The sequence below is a fragment of the Leptonychotes weddellii genome, chromosome 5 (assembly GCF_054177405.1).
Source record: "Leptonychotes weddellii isolate Sample4059 chromosome 5, ASM5417740v2, whole genome shotgun sequence".
NCBI lineage: Eukaryota > Metazoa > Chordata > Mammalia > Carnivora > Phocidae > Leptonychotes > Leptonychotes weddellii.
The window spans coordinates 116,983,761-117,007,828 of NC_138373.1; the positions used below are offsets into that span (position 1 = coordinate 116,983,761).

A 24,068-nucleotide genomic window follows, 5' to 3' on the forward strand; every position below is an offset into this window, starting at 1 on the left:
ATACTTTAGGGCAAATTTTTTTAAAGATTAAACTTAAGGAAATTTTAGGAAAATTGAACACGGAAGCAGGAACTCCGTTGCTATGGCAACCCCACGTGGCGGCGTCCCTTTTGTTCTTCGGGGGTTCTACTCCCAGTCTGCCCGGCTCCACCCAATACGTCAGATCCTCCCCTCCCCGGTCCCGAGCGGGTGGTGCCGCAGGGGGCGGAGCGCGAGTCAAAGCCCCGCCCCCAGTGTGACTCGCTGCTTTTCTGACCGCGGTCCTTCACTCAAAACCGGCACACCCTCCCTTCCCCAGAGGGCGGTGCCAGGCCGGAGCTGCGAGCCCGCCGGGGCTCCGCCCCCTGCAGGAGAGCGTGTGCCGTCATTTCCGGCTTCTCTTTCCTCTGGTACCGGGCGTGAGCTGAGGGATTAGCGTGTGTGCCGAACTCCTCGGAACCATGGTGAGCTTGGCCCCACTGGCCCTGCCCAAACCCTGCCGCGTCCCGCCGCGCCCCGCCGCGCCCCCCGCCCGCTGCCTCTTCTGCCCTTCCGTGGCCGGGGGCTCCTCATGTCTGTCCCCGGAGACCGCCGCACGTGGCGCGGGCCTCGGCGTGTGGCTTGCGCCGGGCCCGCCGGCGAAGCCCTCCATACCTAACGGGGAGGTGTGGGCCTCCATGCCAGCGTTTTTTGCTGACTCGGCCTCTCCATAGTCGCGGAACCCGAGGCCCGGGGATCAACCCGAGCGAAGAAATTTCTAGTGCCCCAGCGGGTTGGCGCTACAGGCCCCGCCCTCCCTCTCGGGGCGGAGCCTGGAGCAGCCGGGCTGGAAGGGCTGGAGGGTGAAGATGGAGGCGAATCGGCCGCGTTGCCTCGTCCGCCTGGCGGTTGTTGCGCGAGTGGCCTCCACGAGTGGCCTGCAACCCCTGCCTGCTTTATCCTTAAAGTCATCTTAAGTCTTGCCATATTTAGCAGTCATTTTTGGTGTATAATTTTTACTCGTAGAGCACTTGTAGACCCCAAAGGCAAACTCCTTGCTTATACAGGTTGTACAAGTCCCTCACTCCCCCTAAGTAAGTGACCGCCCCAATGACGGAGATCGTCGTTTGTTTGAAAAAGTACTCTATGCTGTAAATTAATTTTCTCCTAAATATATACATGTATTTCTGGCGGAACGCATCTATGTATACGTGTTAATATTGGTATTCATACTGATTGTTGATTTTCCCTTTTAGGCGTCCCTTTCCCTCGCACCTGTTAACATCTTCAGGGCTGGAGCTGATGAAGAGAGAGCAGAGACTGCTCGGCTGGTGAGCCTTGTTCTCCCATACTTTTAAAGATACAGTTGTACTTTGGGAATTTTAAGACTGTAAAATTGATTTTTACTTTCAATCTTTGATTTTTTACTCCAGTCTTCTTTTATTGGTGCCATCGCTATTGGAGACTTGGTAAAGAGCACATTAGGACCTAAGGGCATGGTAAGAAAAACAAGGAATCGTTATGTTTTGATTCTGCTTTAGAGCCATATTTGGAAATCTAGTTAATAGCTCACTTTTTTAGGGATGCTTTTTAAACTTTGAAAGTTAACTCTTGTATATGTAAGACATGGATATGTTCTTCTTCCTAAAAATCAAAACAGTACTCCCACAGCTGAAGTCCTCTGTGACAACCATAGTTCTATTTGGATGTAAGTTTTCCTGATACTTGTTTTTATGTAGATTTATGTGCATATTATGTATTATGTGTTATATATATATTTTTTTATCATAGGTATTTGTGTGTACTTTTTCTGTAGGTTGCTTTTTAAAATCCCTTTCGGTGTAGATCTTTATATTTTATATTTATTCATTGTTTTCGCTATTACAGTGCTGTAACAACCTTGTTAATGTCTCCCTGTTCCAGTGTTTTTAGGGGCAGACACCAAGGTTTGCTTATGGAGTGTATGCATTTAAAAAAAAAAAAAAAAATCTGAATGGATACTACCAAATTGCCATCCAGAGTATTTACACATTAGCAGTAAATGAGAGTACAGATTGACCCATGCATTCTTCAGATGTATTTATATCTTAACTTGAATCAAGTATGTTCCTTTTAGGATAAAATTCTGTTAAGCAGTGGACGAGATGCCTCTCTTATGGTAACCAATGATGGTGCAACTATTCTAAAAAACATCGGTGTGGACAATCCAGCAGCTAAAGTTTTAGTTGGTGAGTCTGAAAATGATAAGGTTTCATTAATAGTTTGAAACACATTTTTAAATAGGCTTTGTTGACTAACTACTTTCAATTAATTGATGTCCCCTTTTTAATTATTATCATTATTAAAATATAAGCTTCTGGAGTGCCATGTAGTTATTAATAATAAAACGTTTCAGACTGAGAAGTTCCAAAGAGTTTGTCAGGTGGGGAGACCTAGATAAGTGAGATTCAGGTTGGTTGTGGGTATGTTGGGAGAGTTACGTAAGCTACAGAGAAGTAATTTAGGATGCATTTATATCGAATACAAATGAGTTACTAACTAGCTTCTTATTTCTAGATATGTCACGGGTTCAAGATGATGAAGTTGGTGATGGCACTACCTCTGTTACTGTCTTAGCAGCAGAATTACTAAGGGTGAGAGTATCTGAGCAACTTTAACCTCATTTTATTGGTTTTTTTTTTTTGCTCTTGTATCAGAAGTAGTCAGGTCCTTTCTGTGTGTTTTCTATTGAAGAGTGTTTTCCATTATTTATTAATAGGAAGCCGAATCTTTGATTGCAAAAAAGATTCACCCACAGACCATCATTGCGGGTTGGAGAGAAGCCACAAAGGCGGCAAGACAGGCTCTGTTGAATTCTGCAGTTGATCATGGGTTGGTATACCAAAATAATACTGTTTGAAACATTTAACATTCTTTTCAAAATAGGCTCAATGCAGGAAGTCTGGAAAACAGTGAAGAGTATACACAAACATGACCCTATTGCCTCATCCTGCCCCGATAACAAAACAGACCCCCACATTACACTCGAGATACAGTTTGGGTTTCCAGTTTTTTGCATGTAAAAATCAAGAAAAAACAAATAGAATCATTGCGTAATCATTCTAACTTAGTTGATTAAAAAGCAAATTTTGGGTGTCTATATTTTCTGCAATAGTGTAATATTGTTAGTGTAATTTTCGGCAATAATCAATTTTCTGCAATAATTTATTAGTAGTGTAATTTATCTATCTATAGCTGGAGATCTGTTTTGGTAAGTTTGAGATTTCTAATAGTAGTTGTGACAAACCCAAAAAAAGTGCTTGAAGAGGGATAATTGCTGGGTCCAGATGTATATGTGTATTTTAAGGCATTTTTATTTACAAGTAATCCTCTAGAAAACGTTTATTAATTTTCACTCTTTTTTTTTTTTTTTAAAGATTTTTTATTTATTTATTTGACAGAGAGAGACACAGCGAGAGAGGGAACACAAACAGGGGGAGCGGGAGGGGGAGAAGCAGGCTTCCTGCTGAGCAGGGAGCCCGACGCGGGGCTCGATCCCAGGACCCTGGGATCATGACCTGAGCCGAAGGCAGACGCTTAACGACTGAGCCACCCAGGCGTCCCTATTAATTTTCACTCTTAATATCTGTATAGCAATACCTATTTATCCATGTTCTTGAAGCATTTGGTATTTAGTTTGCTTGTGTTTCTTTTGGTATTTTGCCAGATGGTGGGGAAAATAGTATCCTTTAATTTTGCATTTCTTGGTTACTGTGAACTTACTTCTGCTATGGCTTAGAGCCCTGACTGGGGTGAAATTATCTGTTGACAAGTATTTGGATAAATTTTGAAAAGAAAAATAGGATTCATAGCTTTGAAGAAGCATTTTAAAAACAGGCGTGAGTCTTTTTTTTTTTTTTTATTAGTTCTGACGAAGTTAAATTCCGTGAAGATTTAATGAACATTGCGGGAACAACATTATCCTCAAAACTTCTTACTCATCACAAAGACCATTTTACTCAGTTAGCTGTAGAAGCTGTTCTCAGACTGAAAGGCTCTGGTAATCTGGAGGCAATTCACGTCATCAAGAAGCTAGGAGGAAGTCTGGCAGATTCCTATTTAGACGAAGGTATGAGTATGTTGAATGTGGGAAAACAAGCTTTGATCAGACGTTGAGGGCTACATAGTGAATCCTCATTTTATCTAGTCAGGACTGGTAACACTTTACAAAGCCAGAAAATTTGTATTTAAGAATAGAAATCATTGCAACCATTTTTGGTTTTTTGATCCATTTATTATACTTACTGTGTGCTTCATTTCACACCGTCCCAGAATTTCTTTGATAATCTCTAGGTTTTACTCTATACCTTGAAGTTCTTGCAGTCTCTAATAAAGAGAAATTGTAGTTTTAGTAAAAGTCAGCTATTCTCAAATGCCTTTTTTTCCAGGAAGAGTTTGTGTATCATTTAATTGGTGGGTATTAAGGTTATAGTTCTTGGTGTTCTTAAAAAGTAGTAAATAAATCTTAGCAACTGCTCTTTCCTTAGTAATAATGTATTTTGTTCTTAGAGTATGAATTTTTCAGGACATCTTTATATTGTATTTACAAAATGGCTTATGGAGTGGAATATGTAAACGTTCTCTTACAGAGGAGAAACAGGAACAAGTTGTGTTTTACCATTGATTCGTACTCCAGGTTTTGCTGTATGTCATTTCTCTCTATTTATTTCTTTTTTAAGGATTTTATTTATTTGAGAGAAAAGAGAGAGAAGAGAGAGCACAAGCAGGAGGGAGGGGCAGAGGGAGAAGGAGAAGCAGACTCCCTGCTGAGCAGGGAGCCCAATGCAGGGCTCCATCCCAGGACCCTGGGATCATGACCTGAGCCAGAGGCAGACGCTTAACCGACTGAGCCACACAGGCGCCCCATTTGTTTCTATTTCAAAGGAGTAACAATTCTAAAAATATTCTTTGTTGATTTTGTATGCAAGGGCTGTGTAGCATTTCTAATAGGGCCTAGTGGTAGGGAAAGATAATGAAAACAAGGATAGCTACCATTCTTGAATGTTCTGTGCAAGCATCCTAATAGGAATTTTACTTAAAATCTCATTTATTCCTCATGATGTTGAACTAGTGATTGAGAATTAGGTTCATCTGAATGGAGCAGAAAACCCAAGATGATAATGTCTTAAAAAGGAAAAGTTACGCACGCATCTAAAAGAAGCCTGGAGAGAGAGTTCCAAATTACAGGCCCATAGGCTAGAAACTAGCACTGTGGTAAACTCTTGTTTTACAGAAGAATAGCTAAGGTTAATTTGTCCAAGGTTGTACACATAGCCTGTAAGCAGCATGAGCATGGTTGGGGTTAGGTTTGTTTGACTCCATTGTACATGGTTTTTTGTTTTTTTGTTCTTCATTTTATCACCAGCCTCAGTTCTTTAAAAAGTTCAGTAATCTCTAGCAATACCTCGTTTTCCCGAATCTTCATAGTTTTTCTGTTGCATTGGTTTTAAGCTAATGAAAGTGGACTTACTAGCTTTATATTACAATCCACACCTGCATATTTTGTATATATGTGAAACAGAAGTTTCAAAATACTGTGTTTATTCTTAAGGTTTGTGCTCTGTCTTTAGATTTCCACCTGCTAAATTGATTTTATGATCACTTGCTTTAGTGGAATGCTTTACAGGTTCTAGGAGCTTGGTGAGTTGGACTTAAATGCATGTTGTTTGAAAAAGTAATTTGATAAAGCAGACATAAAGATTTATCAATATAGCTTTGAAGTACTTACTAAAATACTCAATGTGTTGTAGGCTTTCTGTTGGATAAAAAAATTGGAGTAAATCAACCGAAGAGAATTGAAAATGCTAAAATTCTCATTGCAAATACTGGTATGGATACAGACAAAATAAAGGTATGTTAACTACATTTCTTAGAATTCTAATTGTTAGCTGCTTTATAAATTCAGGCTGGGAGTCACTTCCGCTAAAAAAACCTAGAATACATATGAATGTATTCACATATGTAATTTTAGTGTATTTACATAAAAATTAAGCTGTGCGACTCAGGAGTAATGAAAGTGATACTATTTTTATGCTTTCCTTTGTCTTAGATATTTGGTTCCAGGGTAAGAGTTGATTCTACAGCAAAGGTTGCCGAAATAGAACATGCCGAAAAGGAAAAAATGAAGGAGAAAGTTGAACGTATTCTTAAGCATGGGATAAATTGCTTTATTAACAGGTCTGTATGTGCTTTTGCTAACAATATTTGTAATAATCTAATGATTTATGTCTACAAAGATGTATGAAAATACTTCATACTGAATTAGTGACTTGTTATTTAGGAACTGGTGTTTTTTCCAAATAGAATTTTACAGCAAAACATTTGTGTCACCATTTTGGTGATGTTTTATGTTAATATACTTGACTAATAAACCTTTTCATATTAACAGTAATAGTTTTCTGATCTGGCAGTTGCATCTTAATTTTGGGCTATCATATACATATATTTGGTGGAGAGCTTCAGTTTCATATTAAATGATGGGACTTTGAAGTAGCATAAAGCTAATAGCAAAGGAATAAAATAAGAAATGAAAAGTAACAAGAGTTTTAGGGCTTTAATCTGTATGAAGTATGTGTAAACTTTTCCCGTGTTTTCTTTCTTAATTTTTAGTATCTAAGGTGTTTACGGATTTTTTTCCAAAGGCAATGGAAAATTTTTTTCAGTAAAACTAGAAAAGGCTCTATAAAAAGTCATGACTACATCCACTCCAGTGGCCTGAGGCAGCATAACATGGAATCCGTGTCAGGTGGCAGGCACTCTGGGCTCACAGCTTTCTTCCATGGCTCTCTGGCCAGCTTCTACCCTGATATTATAGGGTCAAGTATCTAGGATCCAGTGGTAGTGTGTGCCACCTCATTGCAGTGTCTAGAGTGGGCAGTGGAGGAGTCTTATACTCACCATGTCCGCCTTTGCCCCAGAAGCCCAGGCTAGAGTTTTGGCAAGAAGTCCTCTATTCCCCTCCAGGATCAGGGGGCTTGAACCCACTGCTTTGAACTGTTTGCTCATTCCCACCTCAGGGCCTTTGTGCCTAATTTTACCTCTGCTTAGATCTCTTGGATTTTTTTTTTTTTTTTAAAGATTTTATTTATTTATTCAAGAGAGAGAGAGAGAAGCAGAGCGAGAAGCAGGCTCCCAAGGAGCAGGGAGCCCGATGCGGGACTCGATCCCAGGACCCTGAGATCATGACCTGAGCCGAAGGCAGACGCTTAACCATCTGAGCCACCCAGGCGCCCTAGATCTCTTGGATTTTTTTAAACGGTGAAAATACGAAGAGGAACAGCACATTTCTAGCAATGAAATGGCAGAGGTTAACTTTGACAGACAGTTAATATTTGATGAAAAATCAAATATTTGCGGGAAGGGGCAAAGAGAGAATCCTAAGCAGGCTGCATGCCCAGCGCAGAGCCTGACGTGGGGCTCAATCCCACGACCCTGAGATCATGACCTGAGCCGAAATCAAGAGTTGGAAACTAAACTGACTGAGCCCACGCAGGAGTCCCTTACACCTAATTAAAAAAATTTTTTGGCCTTTTTTTAAGTTCCAAACTTAAACCTGTCCTTTTGTACTCCTATTAAAAAATAACATCTCCTCATTTTGGAAAACAGAAAAGTATAAAGAAGGAACAGAATCTGAGGTCTAACCTTCCTGAAATTCATTCTTTTATTAAGCCGACTTGTGTATGTATGTGTGTGGTGTTCAAGTTTCAGTTTTTCACTTACCTGTGAACACATGCTATAAACTTTTGTAACTTGCCTTTTTTTTAACCTAACAATGTAAATTTTTACTTACCATTACAGTTTTTATAATTGGTAAATTGTGATGTACACAAACACACTCGTAGTGGACATTGAGGATATTGGCAGGTTTTGCTGTTCTCTGTAAAAATTTTTATACATACCTTCATTAAAGATTTTTAATATCTGAATTCATTTTCTTGATGTAGAGCCTCAGGAGTGGAATTAAAGCATTTGAACATTGATACGGTTTTTGATGCATTTCTGCTATGTTGCTTTTCAGAGTTATGGTCCAGTTTATCCTGTCAATAGCAACATAAAAAACAACTTGTTTGCAGTGCTAGCATGGATGCACTAAGTTGTGTGGCTTATGAATTCTTGTATATGGAATTTCTAATTTGTATTTCTTTATTGGTAAGGTAAAAATGGTTCCATGTTTTTTAGTCTAATGTATTTTAGTCTTGTGAAATAGCAATTTTTAACATTTTTATTTTATTTATAGGCAGTTAATTTATAATTACCCTGAACAGCTCTTTGGTGCTGCTGGTGTTATGGCGATTGAACATGCAGATTTTGCAGGTGTGGAACGCCTAGCTCTTGTCACAGGTATGAGAAAAAAGGCATTAATTTCTAACACTAATCACTCTTGGATTTATTGAATGTTAGTAAATGTAACTTTTGAGAGTACAAAGAAATACTCTAAAGGGCTTAGAGTATAAATATTCTGAAATCTGATTTACAGTTTTTTGACATCCTTAGAGACTGAATTTTCTGCCATGTTTGCCATAGGTTATAGATACCTTTGTTACATTGTTTTGTTTTTTTAAAGATTTTATTTATTTGACAGAGCGAGAGCAGGAACACAAGCAGGGTGAGTGGGAGAGGGAGAAGCAGGCTTCCCACCAAGCAGGGAGCCCAGTGCGGGGCTTGATCCCAGGACCCTGGGATCATGAGCTGAGCCCAAGGCAGATGCTCAAGTACTGAGCCACCCAGGAGCCCCATCTTTGTTACATTGTTTTAAAGATACTAGATCTTTTCTCACAAACCCACAGGACCAGTGATTTACCCCTCCTCTAAAGAAACTAAAGCTTAAAAAAAGACTAAGTTTTATCTAGTTTATTCCTTTGTTTATTTCTAGTGCTGAGTAGTCCAATGCTTTGAGTCCTTTGTGATAGTAAGTTATAAGAGTAACCTTTAGTGAACATTTAACTGTATGCCAGAGAGTGGGTCAAGTGCTTTTAAACATTGTGTTAATTTTTTTAAATTTGTGGAAGTAATGGGTCACCTGGGTGGCTCAGTCGGTTAAGCGTCTGCCTTCGGCTCAGGTCAGGATCCCAGGGTCCTGGGATCGAGCCCCGCATCGGGCTCCCTGCTCAGCGGGAGGCCTGCTTCTCCCTCTGCCTGCCCCCTCTGCCTGCCGCTCCTCCTTGTGTGCTTGCACTCCCCCCCCCCCCGCCACTGTCAAATAAATATATCTTTTTAAAAAAATTGTGGAAGTAATGTTGAAATAAGTGTGAAACAATCCAGCAATGAATAATGAAAAGTTAGTATACTGTAATACCAGTCAACAGAGGTATGAGTTTCATACTCCCAGTTGTGTGGAATAGAAATGTTTATAAGTAAGATAATGTGTCTGTCAAAATGACATAGTGTTGCAACTTGTTGACTTTGTTGTAGCAATAGTTTTTAAAGTAACTGTTAAGTAGCCCTTGAAAAACTAAGTTTTGCAGCCCTTACTCTCTAATTTTCAGGCCCTTGAAAATGAATGAATGGGTTGGAAAGTTGGTTTGAGATCTTGAAATGAGAATTACGGAGAGGGATTTGAGATATAAAGCCACTAGGAATGTTGAATTTAGTTTTCAAGTGCCATGAGTATTAAAAATAAAGTATACTAATTATTGTAAAGGGTAGAATTGGTTTCATCTCAGAATAACTTCTTAATCCATTTTTAATATTTTGAGAAGCGTGGTCTTCTGACCTAAAAAGAGAAATTTTTCTTTCATTAATTAGTTTGAAGTGGGTTTACTTGCTTTAATTAAAGTTCTTTAAGAGCCATACGTATTTGATGCTTAAGGTGATAAAATTTATGGTGTAATTCCTCCTTTAAGGCAAAAAAATTAAAGATAATAACATAAGAAATAAATGTGGATGATAGGACATTCATGGGATAAGTTGATATCTTAAGGACTTGATACATGAAATTGCCACATATACTCAGAAGAATATTGACTGCACCAAGCACAACCCACTGCAAAGTTGGCCCTGTGGTGCCTCCCATCCTTAGCTTATGTGGTGTCAGGATGCATGAAATTGGTACTTGTAAATGTCTATAGAAATATTTTGTTAGCAAATGTAGGTAAGTGAGTGAATTGAGGATAAATGAAAATTCTCGTAAGCCAAATTAGTCTCATTTTGGGGATATGGGGTGTCCCAAATATCTGTTGTGTCTCACACCTAGAACATACAGCAGTCTCAGGCTCAGGCCAATCAGAAGTCAAAAAGTCAGCTAAATAGATCATCATAAATCAGTAGAGTTGGAAAGACCAGAGTTCTTTCTAATAAATTTTTTGTAAAATAGATACAAAGTATCAATTATTCAGACTTAACAGTAAGGAGTAGGAAAAGAGGGGTTGGTTGATGATGGTAGAGGGAATCTACTTTATTAAAAGAGTGAAGAACTAGAGAAAAGGATTTTAAAATGGAAACCGAAGTTTTGCAGTTAAGAACCAGGGAAGGAAATGGCTGAGTCTTTCAGCTTACACCATGGGAGATGTAGGGAAAATAGGAATAGAAATAAGATATAAAAATAAATTTGCTTTTTGTTTTAAACTATTTTATTTGAAAGAGTGCATGGGAGGGGAGCAGCAGAGGGGGAGGGAGAGGGACAAGCCGACTCCACGCTGAGTGCAAGACTGCACCACTGGATCTCATGACCTGAGTGAAAACCAAGAGTTGGATGCTTAACCGACTGAGCCACCCAGGCGCCCCAGAATAATTTACTTTTTTGATACCTCATTTGGTTTGCTCTGGGAAATTCTCAGTATACATTTCCCCTTTTTCTGGGCCTTATAGGGGCATTCTGAGATTTCAGTTATCATGATGATTAGCAGATATCAGGTGTCCTGTAAGCAGTTTCTAGTGTCATCTTGTAGACATAATAGAACTAGTCAAATACTTTCACGTTTTGGGAAGTTGGATCATAAGGCTACTGGTCTTGTAGACTAGATTCAAAAGAGAATCGGAGTTTAAATTCAGACTTAAAAGTAAATGTTAAAGTCCCAATTTAACCTTTGGGGGGGAAAAAATAACCTTTGGGAAATAGTATTATACAGTGTGTACATATAAGTCTAAAGACAGATTACGTGGATTTGAATCCCAGCTTCACTGTATTATTTATTCGAGCTATGTAACCTTGGAAGAAACTCTTAAGTATCTCTTTACCTCAGTTTTATTAGTTTTATGTCAGATAATAGAGCATCTCTCATGAGGGTGATTGTAAAGATTAGTTTAAATGAAGTGCTTTTTTTTTTTTTTTAAGATTTTATTTATTTATTTGAGAGAGAGAGAGTGAGAGAGCACAAGAGGGGGGAGCGGGAGAGGGAGAAGTAGACTCCCCGCTGAGCAGGGAGCCCGATGCGGGACTCGATCCCGGGACTCCAGGATCATGACCTAAGCCGAAGGCAGTCGCTTAACCAACTGAGCCACCCAGGCGCCCAAATGAAGTGCTTCTTAAAATGAACTTAAAAGTGAACTTAAAAAATGTCTGTTCATTAGTTCTTGCTAGGAAACAAATTTTAAACGTGTTGTGCATTTAATTAACATATGTTTATGTTCATAGGTGGTGAAATTGCCTCTACCTTTGACCACCCAGAACTAGTGAAGCTCGGAAGTTGCAAGCTTATTGAGGAAGTCATGATTGGAGAAGATAAACTCATCCACTTTTCTGGGGTGGCCCTTGGTGAGTGATTATGTAGATCCTGATTTAGGTTCCTAAATCTTTGATAGGCTCTGTTGAAGTTAAAAGAAATACTCTGTTTACTAGAGTATGATGTGTCTTAATCAATGAGAAGCATAGGATGCATGTTTATTTCAGTCTCTTGAGGTCAAACTCATGTTAACCTTGCCTATGTGAACAGTGTATATTCAACATGATTGTTTCTTAGATAACTTAGAACTATTGTGAACATGGATAATTATCAAAAAGAATGTATAACAGCAGAGGACATGTTAGCTTTTAAAACCAAATAATAATCATAACCAGTATCTGCATAAATAATAGAAGGCAAACTCTTATTTTTTGTATTCACTGTGACCTAAGAATATTATTTTTTAACTTTAGGTGAAGCTTGTACCATTGTTCTTCGTGGTGCCACTCAACAAATTATAGATGAAGCAGAAAGATCTTTGCATGATGCTCTTTGTGTTCTTGCCCAAACTGTGAAGGATTCTAGAACAGTTTATGGAGGAGGTAAGCGTTTTAAAAATATTAAACATGTTCTATTAAAGTACAGTAATGGTTTTGGCTTTAATGATTTTTAGAAAGTTTGTATATAATGCGTTTGCACCTAATTTTAAAATGCTTGATGTGTCTTAAGGGAAATCAGTAAGTCAGTGTGTTGGAGATAACTAAACATCATAATTTATTGGAATTTCATTTTCATCTGCAGGTTGTTCTGAGATGCTGATGGCTCATGCTGTGACACAGCTTGCCAGTAGAACACCAGGCAAAGAAGCTGTTGCAATGGAGTCTTATGCTAAAGCCCTAAGAATGGTAAGTTGATAAAGACATTTGAACTTACACATTTTGTGAGTATTGATGGTTTTTTAAATGAATACATTTTTCTCTCTTGGACATGTTTGCTAATTTTTGGCTTTAAGAAAAAGAACTGGTTCACACCACTTAAATTTGATTCGGGAGCTTATCTTTTTTATGAGCAGTAATTAAAAGGAACAATACTACATTGTTTCTAAATGCGTAATTTTAAAAAGCTGTCCTAGTTAGGACTAAGAGAGTTACACCTCTCTTATTGTAGAATAGTTACCATTTGTTTTTTTCACTTTATAGTTGCCAACTATCATAGCTGATAATGCAGGCTATGACAGTGCGGATCTGGTGGCACAGCTCCGAGCTGCCCATAGTGAAGGCAATACAACTGCTGGACTGGGTAAGAAAACGACTGTAGTAATTAAGAAATAACTCCTTACCGGGGCGCCTGGGTGGCTCAGTTGGTTAAGCGACTGCCTTCGGCTCAGGTCATGATCCTGGAGTCCCGGGATCGAGTCCCGCATCGGGCTCCCTGCTCGGCGGGGAGTCTGCTTCTCCCTCTGACCCTCCCCCTCTCATGCTCTCTCTCTCTCTGTCATTCTCTCTCTCAAATAAATAAAAAATTAAAAAAAAAAAAAAAAAAAGAAATAACTCCTTACCAAATTCTCTCTCTTTTTTTTAAGATGAATTCTTAGGATAAGCATAGAGAAGATTTCTATGGTGCTTGCCTCCGTAACCATTATATGTCCTAGGAGAATGTTTAACTTCATATTCTCAACACTGTCAGAACTGTTCTTCCATAAGGGGTATAAAACTAGTTAGAAGACTTGTAATTAGTTTATTATGTGTTGACTGTAGGATTTAAATACATAAATAGTACTAATATTCTGAAATAAGTATAAACCTAATTAAATTTCTTATAGTAAATATTAAATCCTACTCTCATAGGAAACTTATTATGAGGCATTCTTGAGTGCAGGTCTTTACATAGATAAAAGTGGCCCAAAGGGCAAATTTAATTCAAATTGAAAAATTTCCCAGTGAACTGTCCCAAGACATTACAGGAATAGTCATAGAGGGTAGATAATCCCATCGCTTCAGAAGAGAGAGCTAATGAATAATCTGTCAGGAGGTGAAGTATGATTCTCACAAGAGGAAAAGTAGATGAGTTTTGAATTCTTTCAGTTCTTAAGAATTCATGGTATTTAGTGATGAGCACATTTTCTGCAGTAATTTTACATATATATATATGTACACGTATATACATACACATTTATGTATGTAATAAAGATAGGCGATTGAGTGTTCTGTGTAAATTTTCCGTTACCTGAGCTAGTTGTCCGTTAGTACAGATGATCAGTAGTTGACCTTTTAATTTTCTAAAAGTCTTCCCTTGAGTTTTAGGCTGATGAGAATGCTCTAAATAAATTGAGTAGTTGAGTCTTGTAATCTCATTTTTTATAACAGGATTAACTTCATTTGTTGTAAGTCATTAGAGATATTTTGATAATTTAGTTGTTAAAACTAATGTTGTTTATTTAGTAAATACTCTCTCTTTTTAGATATGAAGGAAGGTACCATCGGAGATATGGCAGTATTGGGTATAACAGAAAGTTTCCAAGTAAAGCGACAAGTTCTTTTGAGTGCAGCTGAAGCAGCAGAGGTGATTCTTCGTGTGGACAACATTATCAAAGCAGCACCAAGGTATCGTAGCCCTTAAACATTTTTTAGAAAGCACCAAATAGGTAAATGTGTGTATCTGGTAATTGTAGTTGAAAGAAAAAGGTATTTCTGCCTAGCTAAAGGTATTATGCACATTATTTAAAATATGTAGTCACAACTCTTTAAGTCAGAAAAGCTTAGAGGGAGAGAGGTATGGGTGACACAGCGGAGCTCTCAGGATTGAAAGGTCCATGAAGAGCCAGGCTCAGAAAGATCAAGAACCAGATTACATGGGAGCGAGGGCTGTAGTGTTAAGAACGAATGTCTTTTCACTAGGCTGAGTTTGCTCCAGTCGTTTTCTGTCTTGTACAGTTTTTCATATAGATTATCTTAAGCTCGTAATGTACAGAGTTCCTTACACGTTCCTATTTCAGCAGTTTTGTTTTGTTTTAAAGATTTATATATTTTAGAGAGCGCACGAGCGCAGGGAGAGGCAGAGGGAGAGGGACAGAGAAACTAGCAGACTCCTCGCTGAGCTTGGAGTCCTGTGTGGGGCTCGATCTCACAATCCTGAGATCATGACCTGAGCTGAAATCAGGAGTCAGACGCTTATCCAGCTTTGCCACCCTGCGGCCCCTCATCAGTTTTTCTTTTTTTTTTTTTTTTCTTTTTTTTTTTTAAAGATTTTATTTATTTGAGAGAGAGAGTGAGAGAGAGAAAGAGCACAAGAGGGGGTAGGGTCAGAGGGAGAAGCAGACTCCCTGCCGAGCAGGGAGCCCGATGCGGGACTCGATCCTGGGACTCCAGGATCATGACCTGAGCCGAAGGCAGTCGCTTAACCAACTGAGCCACCCAGGCGCCCCCTCATCAGTTTTTCTAAGATGTCAAATTCTTACAGAAACTCATTCACACAAAAAATAGTTAAGTAGCCAGAAAATCTTAACTTTTGAAGATTCAGTTTAACAATTTTAATTGTTCTTACTAGTAGTTACTAAAACGTTAATTTTGCCTGTTACGGTGGTGGTTCAGGTAGATGGGAGACGATGATTGCTTGCACCAGGAAATAGAGGTAAGGGTGGTGAGAAGGGGTTGATAAAAGGTTTTGAAGGTAGAGCCAGCAGAATTTGATTATGGTTTGGATATAAGCTGTGAGAGGAAAGGGAATGAAGGATAAGCCAAGGTTTTTGTTGGGATAAATGAGTTTTTCTTATCTTAGAAGCAGAAGACTTTGGGAAAGGAGGGTGGGGTTGTCAGACTTGGACATTGAGCTTTCCACTGAGGAAGCAGTTGGGTAATTGAAGCTGAAGTAGAGAAGCTTGAGCTGTAATTGTAAGTTTAGGAGTTGTTAGCCTACATGTGGTATTTAAAGCCATGAGACCGGTTGTGTCCCCAAGAGAGGGAATGTAGCTAAAGGAAGGAAGGGGTTTTAGGCACTGGACACTTGAGAATTCCAGTAATAAGTTTGGAAAGATTCAGAGCAACTGGCAGAGGACACTAAAAAGGAACGTGAAGTATAGGTAAAGGATAATTATTAACTGGGTGATGGATACGTGGGGCTTCTTTATATTAATCTCTGCTTTTCTGTATATTTGAAATTTTCCATAATGCAAAATTTTAAAGGTTGGGGGCCTGAGTGCCACTGAGGTAGGAGGAAAACCAGGGATGGGGTTTTCCTCAGAAGCTAAACAAAGGAAGTTTTTTTTTTTTTTTTTTTTTTTTTAAAGATTTTATTTATTTATTCATGAGAGATAGAGGCAGAGGGAGAAGCAGGCTCCCCGCGGAGCAGGGAGCCCAATGCGGGACTCGATCCCAGGACCCTGGGATCATGACCTGAGCTGAAGGCAGACGCTTAACCGACTGAGCCACCCAGGCGTCCCTAAACAAAGGAAGTATTTAGGGTTAGGGAATGATCAACTGCCGCAGTGATAAAATATATTGGTCCAGTAAGATAAAAACTGAAAATTGACCTTAAAGATTAGATTTAGCAACAGAGGTCATTGGTATTCTTGACAAGCAGTTTTGTGGAGTAGAGGGGACAAAAATCTGAAGTAGGTTTGACAGAGTCAGGAAAGGAAGAATTGGCGGAAGTGTATATAGACTGCTTTCGGGGAGTCTCTTGTGAATGGAAGCAGGGAAGTGGGATGGGAGCTAGAGGACGTGGGTCTCTACTGTGAACAGTCAGTGCTGTACGTGGAAGTGATCTGCTAGCGGGGTGATGGATGCGGTAGAGGAAGCAGCCCACTGAGTAGCTGTGAAGAGGAATGAGAGAACGAGAGAAGGGCTTGGTTTTAGATGGAGCACGGGGACCACAGGGGAGTTCGTCCCTGGGAACAGGAGGGAAGGAGGAGCACTATCAGGAGATTGCACCTCAAGTGGACTCTGTTATGAGGAATCTCTGTGTGGAACCCAGTAGCACCCCTTCAGTGGCTTGCTTCTGTAAATGGCAGCTGTCATCCTCTTATTATTGGAAGAAGGAAAGAGGAGAAAATAGTGATTTGGATGTGGAGAGAAAAGGGGAGTGGTATTTAAATCTACTGTGGTGTAGTGGAAGGAGGACTGGGCTTGAAAAATCTGAAGATTCTCTTTCTCTGGTACTGGTTAGGGTAATGAGGAATGGTCCTATTTTGGAATGGAGCATTGGTGAGGGAAGGAGTTGAGAGAAAGTTTCTTGGAAGCTGTGTCAGCAAAGATGGTTGAGTGTGGTTCTGTTTTCTCCTGTCTTTTTAAGCAGAATGATAGCAAAAGGAAACAGGTCTATAAAGTTTTCTGGCTTGACGGCAAGGTCACATAAGGTCACCCTCAGAAATCTTTGCAATGACTTGGCACCCTCAACCACATTTGAAATACACTAAAATACCTCATTTGATCTGATACCACTGTTTTAGTGGTTTAAGTGTCTATTAAATTTAGTAGACATACTCAGTAATTTGTAGTAAAGAAACATGAGTAATTGTGTTTACCTCAACCTTGGAACTTTTTTATACTTAACCTCCAGGGGACTCGTTTTCCAGATTAGTTGCCCCGTGACAGCTGCTGGAGAAATTTTTCTCTATTGATACCTTTCAGCATCCTTAATCATATTCCCATAAGCTTCCAGGGTTGGAAGATCTTTCTTTATATTGCCCCAGTATGCTGTACTCTTTGGATCTGTTTTTATACTTTCTCTGCTTCTCTAGAATGATTGCTATACTTGACTCTAGAAGCAGTGCTTAAGTAAAGTAAAAAAGTAAAGTAAAAAAAGCAGTGCTTAAGTAAAAAAATTCTCTAATACCCTGCCATGCCTCCTCCTTGAGAGATTCACTATTTTCTCCCCAGAGAGTAAAAGTTTAACACCTAAGATGTATTGAAAGGCACTGTTTACATACTTTGGTGAGTTACCTGACCCTGCCAATAGCGTATCTACTGGCATTCATTTTCATTATTTAGAATAATGATCCAGAGATTTTCATCTAGAGGCCCCAAAGCCTTGTCTTTTTTTTTTTTTTTAAAGATTTTATTTATTTATTTGAGAGAGAGAGACATAGTGAGAGCAGGAACACAAGCAGGGGGAGTGGGAGAGGGAGAAACAGGCTTCCTGCAGAGCAGGGAGCCCGACGTGGGGCTCGATCCCAGGACCCTGGGATCATGACCTGAGCCGAAGGCAGACGCTTAACGACTGAGCCACCCAGGCGCCCCAAGCCTTGTCATTTTACAACTTCTGGTTAAGAGTAAACTGTCTTTGTCTTTGATTTGGTAAAATGCCCTCACACATTAGTTGAAAACATGAATTAACCTTTTTTTTTTGGGAGAATATGTATTTGTTAAATAGGTTGTTTGGATGAGAAGTTGAGAATTGCTAAATACCTATGGGTCTTCACATTCCACAGATTTTGTACTGTCTTCTTACTAATACAATAATAATTGAGGGATGTTAGTAATGAGGTAGAAACATCCTTGTTATAAGGAATTGGTTATAATGGTTTTGATAAAATTAGGATTTCAGCTGTGTTTGTATTTAATATAAATCCTTGGTTACAGTCATGTTTTTCAATTTTACCATTGCGTTTTCTTAAGTGTTTGTTTTGTAATACTTGCAGGAAACGTGTCCCTGATCACCACCCCTGTTAAACATTCCCATGTGCTGTTGAGCTCTGGACCAGTTAGTTCATAGCAAAGTTGTGTTTGAAAGACTTCGACCTTTTGAAGAAGACTGTGGAATCGAAGTTTATCTGTGGCTCTTATATCCTTAAGTTTGGACATTTAACTGACCTTCTATTTTAACATGGGTCTAATTTATTTGCTGTTTCATTATCCATAAAATTTAGTTGATTTAAAAGTTCATTTCTCATACTGTGCATCAAAATAAAAATTTGAACAATTAATTTTTCTTATCTGTCTTAGTGGTGGCTTGTACTTTTTTTTTTTTATTTAATGGGAGCAAATGATTATACTCTCAGTATGGAGTTGTTTGGCTCAACTGATGATGGACCGTACACGTTTATGAAATAATGATCTTGTCAAGTCAAAGTCAGATGTGATAAACATAGGTTAATCTCTTGGTTTGTAATCATATGTAACCTTTATTAGCTGTTTAATTTTATTTAGTGAAAGTATCTTAAAGTTTAGTACTCAGTTTAATTTTGTGTTGTCTAAGTACTGTCTCTTACATAGGGCAAAATGATCGTGGTTTTTGTTACTTCAAGTTTGAAAAAGTCCTGTTTTAAAAGTCATTTGTTACAAGCTGTTTCTCAAGCACCTTTGATGCTTTAATGGGTAATATCTTAAAAAAGATGGATGTGGTTAGATTTAGGCATTGTTGATCAGTTAGGATTTTTTGTTTTTGGCAAATGGATTCGAGAAAGAGTGGGAATAGGGATAGGTATGTACTGAGTTAATGGTTTAAAGGTGAATTTAGATTTGGAGGTTATTAATGCCTCGATGTATAGCAGAAATGAGAGAAAGCCTAGCAGTAGGTTGAGTTTTTACAGGGTATCTCTGCTACCTTAATGGAGAGACATTTTATTCCCATAGAGGAGCAAAAGGGTTTTCAAAGAAATGCTGATAAAACAACCTGTTTTATTGTGTTTGTTTTTCTAAAGTAGGCTCCACGTGGAGCTTGAGCCCATGACCCTGAGATCGAGTCACATGCTCTACCAACTGAGCTGGCCAAGTGCCCCCAGTCTGTTTTGGTTTTGTCTAAAAAGTTTGTCTCAACATTTTAATATTACTTTTGTAGAAGCAATTAAAACTGGGAAAACTGGTGTTTTTCTTTGTGGTCCTAGTGTGTATCCTCCAACATTGACATGAAGGAGAAGCTTTTCCTGAGATTATCAAAGAGAATTGCACTGATTTTTTTTTTTTTAAGTACTTTATCACATCATAACATCTGTTTTCACCTCCATACCTCGGGTGCAACAGGTGAGCATATCATGACCAAGAAAACCTACAGAGGTTTCAGTAGAAGTGGGTTTAAACATCTGTCTGAGAGTACTAGATAGCCTGGAGTAAGATCTTAAAAGGATACTTGGGCATGTTTTCTCCAGAGGTCTTAAAAAGAATACACCTGTTAAGTATTAATCTAAAAAGAGGTAGAAACATAGGAGCTTCATTGTTACATCCAAAAATACAGCCATGCCTCTTTTCCTCTTTGAATTCATATCCTTTGAAGACCTTACATTGTTGTCATAGACCTAGACTATCTCAGGTTCACAAATTTTAATGTCTTTTCAGTCAGAACTTAAATACCAACCTAGGCCCCACTATTCCTATAACAGTTTTAGGATGGAGTTTCTTGTAACTCAGAAACAGTAAATACGGAAGCAGTTTTTCACAAAACTTTTGTGACATGGAAATAGAGATTTGGAATGTATGTTAATAATAAGCACATGAAAAATTGTCTTAAGTGCTTAGGATTTTTAAATCTATTCTAAGTAGCTTTCAGTTTTTCTTTGAAGGGTAATATGTATACTCTTTATTCCCCTTTTACTGTCTTCAAGCCACGATCCATTCTTTGCCTGCTTGGAGGCCACGGGCCCACCCACTTTTCCTTGCTGACTGCCTCACCACTTCTGTGGTTTAACTCAGGAGGCACTGGCAAGATATGGGGATAGGGAATTGATACTTTCTTCCGACTCTTGCTCTTTGTCTCTGGAAATGGCGGCATCCCTGTGAGACCTATCAACTACAGTTTCGTTGGTAGCCCCTTTCTTCATGCCTTTTAGCTCTTACTTGATTAGGGTAACATTGCTGTTCACTGTTCATCTAGCCTCATGGGTGGTGACTTCTAACACTCCTATCTGGTTGTCTCAGTACTATATTGATCCCCACACCCCGAATCTTACTTGTAATAGGTCCTTAGGATTTGCTCTCCTTCTGCCCCTCCCACCCCATGTGTGCACTCGCATGCTCTCTCTCAAATAAATCTTTTTTAAAAAAAGATTTTTCTCTGATGCATAACATTTTGGGTTTCAGGGCTTTTAAAATTATGAGTAAAAAGTTACATTTGGTGCTTCATTTTCCCCTTTTTAACTTTTTATGTCAGAATTTCAAAAAAACATCAGAGGGTTACAGAAATGTTACTATGCATTTACATGGTTACTTTATAAAATTGATTGAAATCCTGTAGTGAAAACATTTTTGGGTAGCAAAAGCAGTGGTGAACCCTTAACCATATTGTTTGAGAAATGTTTGTTGTATGTTATTTTAGAAGAAAACCACTGGACTACGTGCCAAATGTTTATAATTTGACATTTGATTCAGACCAGTTAGCTCTTTACACAAGAACTCTGTACAGGTCAGTTGGCATCACTCTGTTTTATGGCTGTAGCCTACAGCTGTGGAAAAGGTGGGCCCATTCATCTTAGGAGGAGGAAGCCAGGGTCAAAAGAAATCAGAGCCATCTATAAGGCTGGCTATAGATACAGCTCAGAAGGCAGTTCTGTTGGCATAACGTTTCTAGCATCAACTGAGTATAGTTTCGCTTCAGTCAGTCAGACATGAGAAAATAAACTGTAAATCCTAGTTGCCTAATGGAAATCTGGACTGGTTACTAAAGCAGTTAAATATTTGACAGCCTATTATATTGAATGATTAAAGGGATCTGTTGGCAGTCTAATCAGTGGGTTGCAAATATTCTACAGATTGGGAGGTAGCAATAGGAAGAGATTGTGATATGAAACGTTTTCTTCTTCTGGTTTAGCAAGAAATATTTATAGTAGGAAAACACTTGAAAATAATCTGCAGTGTCATTTTAGAATCAAACATTGCTGGGTAAAGTTGCTTTTATGGCAAAAGTAACTTTTCAAAAGCTAAACACATGAAAGTTTTAGTAAAGAGGACACTTTTTGTGTCCGTGCTGGAAGGGTTCAAAAACATAAAGGACTATATTATATTAAATCACCCACTGACAGCAGTATCTTTAAGGTTGATGTACTTGTGGGAAGAAGAAAAGGTCACAATTTACATTTTAAAAAACGGCCAAAATATCTAAGCTATACACTGACCATCAAAAGACTGTATCTACAAAAATCAACAGAAATCAGAGCAAAGGCTGAGAAGCTGCGGCTAGAGGCGGAAGCGTCCTAGGTATACCACAACCTGCAACTCAGATTTCCAGATGCTTGTTTCAAGTAAACATTTTTCACCTACTGCCTTTATCCTAATATGGCTCTGGAAATGTTTCCCTCGACAGAAGGGGATTCAGTTCAGCTCTGCTTCATTAATGTGAATAAACAGGGACTCTGCTCTACAGAGGCAGGCAGGATTACAACTACTTGATTTTAATAAGACCATGTGGCCAACAAGAGGTTGTACTTTCTAGATGACTTCTAGCATTGTGGTAACAGGAAGCAGTTGAGAGCAGATCTTGGGTCATACCCTTTAGGGAAAACCAGCTAAGTCAGCATGAACCTCTGTCAAGTGCAGAATGGCAGCCGGACTCCACCAGGAGGCATTTTCCATCGGGTCTTCTCCCAGCATGCACTGAGCTGCAGGGAAGAAGCTTCATCTTGAGCCTTTGCAACAGCACAGAGTCTGTGAGTCTGACTGAGTAGGTAAAAATGTCTTTTATAAGCGGCCTGAATTAGTATTTTCATACCACTTATGGTCATTCATAGTAACACAATATATCCTGTAAAGGGCTGGAGCCAGGCGAATTCTTTAATAAATACCTTATTTGAGGAGTTCATGAGCATCGTGAACAGCCACTTCTGGAGAGTGGAGAAGGACAAAATGTCCTGGCCCTTCTGACTCTTCAGTATTCCAAAATAGCTGGAGAAGCGGATTTTCTTGCAAAGAAGTCCTCATGCTACCCAGAGCACACAGCTTCGCTTTGGGAGAGATGTTGGCCAGAAATTTTTTCTTCTTGGTGTGATTGAGGCATTTCTTCTCACTTGATCAGCCCCCACTGGCAGAGGCACCCCACATATCCCAGAGCAATCCTTTGCACTCTAAAGGAGAGGTGTCCAGAAGACACTGGGGTTGTGTCCTTGGCCTTGACTGACAGCTGAAGCTTTTCAGGAGTTGGGAGGAAGAAGTAGAGAAGGCAGGGCAGGTGCCTCTCCGTCCTGGCTTTCCACCTGGGTCAAGGCATAGCGTCTGGCTTTCCTGGGGTCGGGCTCTGGCGTCTCCTCTGCCCATCTTCCCACACGGCGCACACCTTTGGCCACCTTGGGTGCATTCCTGCAAGGATTATGGTCATAGATGACCAGCTTCAGACTTGACAGGTGGGCCAGGCTGGGGAAGTAACGGATGCTGTTCCTGTCCACATCAATCACCTCCAGGAAGGGCATGTGCAGCAGCACAGCAGGGAAGTCAGTCAGCAGGTTGCCTGAGAGCCAGATGGTCCGCAGCTCCCGGAGGCGCTGGAGCTGGCCTGGTAGCAGACGCAGGGCGTTGGAGCCGGCGTGCAGCGTCTTAAGGAGCCTCAGCTCACAGACCACATCTGGCAGCTGGGTGAGGCAGTTGGCCTCCACCCACAGGGTCCGGAGATTCTGGAGCAGGCTCAGCTCACTGGGGAGGTCGCAAAGTTTGTTGTTACCCAGGTAGAGGATGCAGAGCTGTTTCAAAGTACACACCACCTGAGGCAGAGCCTTGAAGTTGTTGAAATCCAGGGCCAAGATCTGCAGATTCTGGAGCTGCCCCAGCTCAGGGGGCAGGCTGTTGAGGTGGTTGTCACTCAGGTAGAGCTTGACCAGCTCCTGGAAGGAGCACACGTGCGCAGGGAAGCGGCGGAGCTGCTTCCCACTCAGGTCCACCATCTTGTCCGCCGGCATCTCCCAGAGGTCTTTGACCACGTAGCTCTGGCAGCAGTTAGTGGGGACGAAGGCCACCAGGGCCCTGATGGCGTTCCCCATGCCGAGGCCGGAGGCACAGTGAGCCCCGGCCCACTGAGTCGCCGACGGGGCGCCCCGGGGGCGGGGACTGCTGCGGACTGCCCGGAGGCCCATTCTCTCCCGTCATAACCTGCGATCGGCCTGACAAAAGCCAGTCACTTCAACAGAGAAAAGTGCTCACGATAGCCACTTGAGTGTCGGGTGACAGGGTCTGGGAGGCCAGATCTGATTCACAGACTTGTTTTCAGTCACCTAAGCTCCCGTTGCCTTTATCTACATTTTTTGTTTGTTTGTTTCAAGCTGAAAATAGCTTCACTGTTTTTTCCAATGATAAAACATTCAGACATTATATAAATGTGTAACAAGAAAATAGCCCTCTTACCAGGGATAAATACTGTAAACATTTTAATGTATGTCCTCTAGCCTTTTTGCCACAAGTAACCAATGTATTTTTAAAAATTTACTTAACACTGTTTAGGAGTCTTTTGTCATAACGTGTGGACATATTTTTGTGTTTGTAGGTATCTACACAATTATTTTAACCAACTGTATTCCATTATACGGAGGCATCGTAAGTGCATACAGGTCTCTAATGTCGG

At 39.9% G+C, this 24,068-nt stretch overlaps 2 protein-coding genes across 2 annotated transcripts; one reads left to right on the forward strand and one right to left on the reverse strand.

Moving 5' to 3' along the window:
- The first annotated feature begins 289 nt into the window (after positions 1-289).
- Positions 290-18,528, forward strand: CCT2 (chaperonin containing TCP1 subunit 2). The gene is made up of 16 exons (XM_081822056.1): positions 290-443; positions 1,215-1,289; positions 1,392-1,457; positions 2,075-2,186; positions 2,515-2,591; positions 2,717-2,829; positions 3,864-4,066; positions 5,748-5,848; positions 6,047-6,174; positions 8,234-8,337; positions 11,570-11,689; positions 12,071-12,199; positions 12,399-12,502; positions 12,797-12,896; positions 14,059-14,200; positions 18,235-18,528. Exons 1-16 carry the CDS (start codon positions 441-443, stop codon positions 18,263-18,265), a joined length of 1,608 nt encoding a protein of 535 aa, XP_081678182.1. The 5' UTR covers positions 290-440; the 3' UTR covers positions 18,266-18,528.
- Positions 18,529-20,859: 2,331 nt separating this feature from the next.
- LRRC10 (leucine rich repeat containing 10) lies at positions 20,860-23,664 on the reverse strand. The gene has a single exon (XM_006732330.3). The coding sequence runs from the start codon at positions 23,581-23,583 to the stop codon at positions 22,651-22,653; it is 933 nt and encodes a 310-aa protein (XP_006732393.2). The 5' UTR covers positions 23,584-23,664; the 3' UTR covers positions 20,860-22,650.
- Between the last annotated feature and the right edge of the window lie 404 nt (positions 23,665-24,068).